We start from the raw sequence: 6,760 nt of genomic DNA on the forward strand, positions 1-6,760 counted from the left end.
GTGCCCTCGGAGTCTTAATATAGCCTGTCATGTCAAAGCATATTCTGTTTTTAACTCAAAGAATGCTACCCCAATCAAGTCAGATGTGTTAACAAATCTGCTTTAATATGGAGGTGATTTCAAAATGCTACAGGATGCTTTTTTAAACAATGCCTATATAAGGAGGAAAAAACTACTTAGGAATTTTAATATATGTTGTTGATTGTTTCAGGGAAGATGAGATGAGCCACAGAATATTGAAACTGGTATAATATGAGATTCTGCACTTCATTTACAACTTCAGATAACTAGAGATAGGTTCTATAATAGTGAAAGACTAATTGTGATAGAAACACAACAATAAAATCACCTATGTGCATTACAAAGGACAATAATTAAGGATTTGTGTTACTATCTCACAATTGTCTAAAAGACTTGCTTAGAACCCACATGTCGGTTCCGTAGCTTTTTCATGGCTTCCTTTACATCTTTATTCCTCAATGTGTAGATCATGGGGTTAAGGACAGGAGTGAAGACAGTAAAAAACACAGAAATAAATTTATCAATTGGGAAGCTTTCAAAAGGCCAAATATAAATGAAGATTAATGGGCCAAAGAACAAAACCACAACAGTGATGTGGGCAGACAGGGTGGAAAGTGCCTTGGATGTCCCACCAGAGGCTTGCTGATGGACAGTAGCAAGGATGATAGTATAAGAAATGAGCAAAAGGAGGAAGCAGATAAGAGAGAGCAGGCCACTGTTGGTTAGCACAAGGATCTCTAAAACATATGTTTCTAAGCAGGCAAGCTTGATCACAAGGGGAAGGTCACAAAAGAAATTGTCTACCTTATTGGGTCCACAGAAAGGAAGATTGACTGTGAATGCCAGGTGGCTGGCTGAATGCAGAATACCAATGGTCCAGGAGACTCCCACCAGAATAGTGCACACCCTTCGGCTCATGACGGTAATGTAGTGCAGAGGTTTGCAAATAGCAATATATCTATCATAGGCCATGGCAACAAGAAGCACCATCTCACTACCCCCAAAAACATGCAAGAAAAAGATTTGTGACATGCATCCCTGGAAGGTGATGGTCTTGTGTTCATTGAGGAAGTCTGCAATCATCTTGGGAGTGGCAAATGTAGCCTGACACACATCAATAAAGGAGAGATTGCTAAGAAGAAAATACATTGGGGAATGTAAGCGAGAGTCTGTAATTACTGTGAGGATGATAAGGATGTTTCCCAAAACCGCAGCTCCATAAAACACAGAGAAGAAAAAGAAGAGGAAGAGTTGAATATCTTGAGAGCTAGACAGGCCCAACAAAATGAATTCAGTAACCACTGATTTATTGCTCCATCCATTAACTGACTCTGGGCTGCTGAAGTTATCTATAGGAAAGAAAAATAATTAAAAATGGATAATAATAAGCCCTTTGCCATATTGCAAATCAAGTAGATGTTTCAGTTCTAATAATTATAAAAATAATATGGTGAGGCTATAGGAAAATAATTATTCACATTACTGTTAGGAATTGATATTTTCCCTGTGATTATTTACATAATTATATGAATTGTACTTCACTTTTTGCATGTATGGGTTGGCACGAGAGGGAAAGAGAGAGGGAGAGAAGGAGAAAAAGAAAGATAGTTATTTATCTAACATGAAGTCAGTGTGGAAGGACGGAAGGTGTTGAGTATTTGCCTCTGGATTCTGACGTGTGTTTGAGGAAGAGTTCAAGGTCCCTATAATACTTTTAAAGATACATATGCTATACTTACACATTCAGATTTTGAATAGCAGAAAATGAGCCTGATGCCTTTTACAGAATCTTGAAGGGAGAGAAAATTTAGGCCAAATGTAAAGAGATGGAAATCAGCCCAGTTAATGTGGTAAATGATATCAGAGAAATGGAGTGAGATGTGGCCATGTATTTGAAATATCTGCGGTTAAAGAGAGAGTTAGAGAAATTGTGACAAACTAAATTAGTGTGAGCAACAGATTGCATTCACTTTTCTATATTAAAACAATTAAGTTTTATAGCAGTTAATTATACTATTAAGCAGTGAAAATGTATCTTCCCAGAACCTGAGAAGCACACATTTTTTAAATGAAAAATTATTCTTTTAGAAAAATGGGAAATGGATACAAGCAAGCATCACAGAGTACAACAAATAGCCGATGGCCGTTTTAAGAGATGTGCAATCTCACTGGGAACTAAAGAAATAAGATTTCAATTAAAAAATATATCCATCAGTAGAAGAATTGATAAAGATTATATGCATACATACACATATACACACAGTGACTATTATTTAGCCATAAGAAGTACAAGATGTGGACATTTGCAACAACATGGATGTACCTAAAGGGTATAATTCTAAGTAAAATAAGTCAATAGGATTTGAAAGGTAAATGCCATATGATTTCACTTATATGTAGAACTGAAAAAAGAAACATAAATGAATGTATAAGGAAGGTATACATATATATATTAAACACACACACACCTAATGGAATATCACTCAGCCATAAAATAGGATGACATCTTGCCATTTGTGGCAACGTGCATGGACCCAGAGGGTATTATGCTATGTGAAATAAGTCCAACTGAGAAAAACAAAACAAATGAATAAACAAGCAAAAAAAATAGTCTTCTAATATCACAATTACACTATTTATTTTTTTCAATGATTTCCCTTTTATAACAATTGAATGTAATACTAATTTAGTCTGCTCATCAAAGATGAGACTGAATGTAATTTTAATTAGCATAATGTTTCTCTCATGAACTTATCGCAATAACAAAAGTATTTTCCAAAGCCTACTGAATATCATAATTGGTGTAATTAATTCATTCAACAAATATTCTAGATTACTGCTCTATAACGTACACTTTTATAGATTCTGGAGACAAAGCAATGAAAGAAAAAGAAAACAGAAGTGTTTGACCTGCATGTAGCCTACATTCTAAAGGTGGTGGCTGGGCTGGCAGAGGTGATTAAAAATAAATAAAATATATATTTATGTCAGTTTGTGACTAGGTTTATGGGAAAAAATCAGAGCAAAGGCATATGGACTGACCAGGTGATCAGAGAAAGCCATCACTAGGAGGGTTACATTTTCTCCTACACTGGGAAATTAAGAGCAAGCCTTGACACAAAGGGCATAATAGCAAGCTTGGGCAATAACTTATTCATGTGAAATAAGCTTTCTCTTGGGAAACATAAGTATAATTTTGGCATATCTGTTAGAAATTAAATGAATGAGAATTTGACTTTTACCTTATTATGGAATTAACATGCATAATTATCTTTTCTGAATAGTATTCTACCTCATAGGCTTAAATATGTCCACAGTTTTCAGGAACTATAAATTCAGTCTTTACAATAAGGACCTGTATTTAAAACTATCCCTTTTATTTTCTAGAATGAAATATGTACATAATAAAAATTTATTTCCAAGTTTTCATTTCCATATATATACACCTATAAACAGATTTGAACGGCAATTTATTTTCATTCAAATGTGCCAGTTTTTTCATTCAAAATTAAAATGAAATAATTTGTGATTTCCAGAAGGAATCCTTTGAAATGAAGGTCATGGTCAGATCTCAGAAGCTGGGAAGAGTTCCCTGTGTGTCTATATTAACACTCAGTGACAACTAGTTGAGATGATTTATTTATTCATGACATGACTTTCAAGCATTGAGGCAATTTAAAAATATAAAAATTACTTATTACTTTTTTAATAATACCTCATAGAATCTTATGCCTTTTGAAACCTCTTTTTGTATTATAGCTCTGTGTGTACAAGGCCTGAAGAGAGTTTGCCAAGTGATAAATCTATTAACCAAAGTTTTCTGATCTTAAACCATTCCTCTTTGTCTACAGTTAGTTTTATTGAAGTGACTTCATTTAGTTCTAGAATTACAGGCAGAATTTCTCTAAAACCATTCTAAAATGATTTTTTTCCATATTGAGATAATCATATTCTTATTCACACTTGTGTAATCAGTCAGTCTTCATAGAAAGGCAGATAGTGAAAATTTCCACAGTATGCCATAATATAAATAGCACAAGTTTGAGATCAGAAAATCTGAGTTCAATTCCTGGCTTCACTACTAACTCTTTTGATTAGTGTTTATCCATTAGTTCCAGCTTATTGAGCACCTACTATGATTATATGCCAAGCACTCTGTAGGCCTGCAGATATAATGATAATCAAAATAGAGAGGATACTTATCTTCATGTAATCACTGCAATTCTCTGAACTTTGTGTTTGTTACAGCATACATTTGAAAGAGGTGTGCAAACTATGAAGTGATAAATATTAGTTGAGTGAGCATACTATTGTGTTTAAAAATCAGATAATAAAATTTTACCTCTACTCAGGTAAAGTCAATCTGAATGTGAAAATATCTGCTTCTGAGAAGATTAACAATCTATGAGATTTTAAAAAATGAAAAATAAGATTAAAATAAAAGAATGAAATAATTTTTCATTAATAAATTTATATAATTTATTATAACAATGAAATGAAAGTTTGACAAAAAGGAGATACTTAAAAAGAGCCAGGTAGTGTTCTTTACAGATGTCTGTATTCATTTGTAGTTACTTCTACTCTTTAGAGTTCTTTTTTTTCTTAACTTTTTTTATGTTTATTTTTGAGACAGAGAGACCGAGAAAGAGACAGAGTGCGAGTGGGGGAAGGGCAGAGAGAGAGGGAGACACAGAATCTGAAGCAGGCTCCAGGCTCCTGGCTGTCAGCCCAGAACCTGATGCAGGGCTCAAACTCAGGAACCGCGAGATCATGCATGACCTGAGCCAATGTCAGATGCTTAGCCAACTGAGCCACCCAGACACCACTGGTCTTTAGAGTTATTAAGCTCTAACCTATAAATGAAAATAAGGTAAACCAAGCTAGCTATCCTTGTGAAAAAGAGAAAGGAATTTTTTAATGTTTCATTATGATATTTATTTCATATTTAGAATACAGAGTTAAATAGTGCCCTGTCTTGAACATCAGGCTATCCTAGAAATAATCTTTCTTGGTTCCTGACTTTGGAAACTAACCAATTGGAAATTTCTACCTAAGATGAAAATACACTGAAAGCAAAACCAGACTTCCATTTAAAAAGAAATGTGAAATTTATATGTGGTAATTTTTGGACTCAGAAATTTATTTTTCTGAGCCAGAAGTTTAAAAGTATTCCAGTTAAACAGAAAAACAGAAGTTTACAAACAGGAGGTCAAATTGTTGAAGTTTCTTTGGGTGAAGCTCTAGGTTTTTTGGCTCAGATTCATAAACACAACAATGTTTTTTGTTATGGTTCTAGAGAGAAAAGAGTCAATGAAAAGAGTCAATGGAAGACATGGAAGAGAAAGAAGATAGCCTCACAGGAAAGAACTATGTTTATATAAGGAAATTTGCTTCTTGCCCCTGTGTATATAGTTAAATTGGAGAAAGGCTTTTGGATATGAAGGACTTAATTTAGTTGCCTTACACTGATATATGACTAATAATTACATAAATATGTATGATACAAGAGACTGCAAAAGAATAGAATTTGGAAAAGGTCCTTAATAAGAAAGAAAGATCAAATTATAGTATTCTATATTGGTAAAACGCTGGAAAGAAAGAGCTTCTGCTAATCATAACAGCCAGAATTTTCTTAGTCAACTTCATACAAAGCACTGTGCTAAACACTTCATCCATTATCTCATTTATTCTTACAACAATGGCACAAAAGAAGTACTATTATAATCCTAACTATACAGCTAAATCTTAGCAGTACAATTAGTGTCATCAGGGCATAGTGCTAGTCAGTAGGAATTCTGTACCCAAAAAACACATATTTAACCACTACATATATTACTATATTACTAATATATTACTTACTTAATTATATATATTACCTGATAACTAAGAATCTATCAGGGGAAGTCTACCTGGTTATTAAAATGACAGTTTTGTGCCCCATTCTATTCTCTATCATTATCTCTGTACTTTGAAAATTATATACCAATATGCTTACTTCTTCCTGGGTGTCTCAGTCTGTCACCTGTGTTAGCAGTGACAATAACCAGACATAGTCTGATATTTTGTTTCAGATTTTAGAATCTCATCAACAAGCTCCAAATTCTCATGCTCAAGAAATCCAAGTCATCTTAATTCTAGTAATAAGTTTAACCTAGAAACCCTTTAACTCTCCAAATGATAACCTTTATATTTAATTTTTTGCCTGATGTGATTAATTTCCACATACCAATTTTGAGAAAAATCCCAGGAGAGTAATAACAGGTTGAAAAAGATAAATCTCCAAACTTTTCTTTTTAAAGACTGAGTCATAAAAGCCCATAAAACAAGTATTAAAATACCATAGTACATGCTATATATCTTAGATAACCAGTACCATGGATTGCAGTAGCCAATTAACGAACTTCCTTTATGAAGTGAAGTCATCTTGCTGTGGGAGTTATTAACACAATTTCAGTTGGTTTACCCAAAAACTAGATGGTAAGAATTTTTAAATTGTCTATAATTACAAATGTGGCATATATCACAAGGGGGAAATTTAGTGACCCAGAAGCTTACAACAGCTACATTTACTCTCATTTAATAATCAGTTTCCCTTCATGTGATTTCTTTTCCATTGTTTAGAGTGACTGTGCCCATAAGCACTAGGTCTTATGCTCAGAACCTGAAGGAAATCTAATCAGAAAAAATGAAATCTGACAGTGGGGCTAAGAGAATTGGAATTTTGTTTTTTCTAATTCTT

General features: G+C 33.6%; 1 protein-coding gene across 1 annotated transcript; it reads right to left on the bottom strand.

Moving 5' to 3' along the window:
• Positions 1-405: 405 nt before the first annotated feature.
• LOC132668408 (olfactory receptor 4K1-like) lies at positions 406-5,697 on the bottom strand. Its single transcript, XM_060617381.3, has 2 exons — positions 5,687-5,697; positions 406-1,333 (listed from the first exon to the last, which is right to left on the bottom strand). The coding sequence occupies exons 1-2, from the start codon at positions 5,695-5,697 to the stop codon at positions 406-408; spliced, it is 939 nt and encodes a 312-aa protein (XP_060473364.3).
• Positions 5,698-6,760: the final 1,063 nt, after the last annotated feature.

This window comes from Panthera onca, chromosome B3 (genome assembly GCF_046562875.1).
Source record: "Panthera onca isolate mPanOnc1 chromosome B3, mPanOnc1 haplotype 2, whole genome shotgun sequence".
NCBI lineage: Eukaryota > Metazoa > Chordata > Mammalia > Carnivora > Felidae > Panthera > Panthera onca.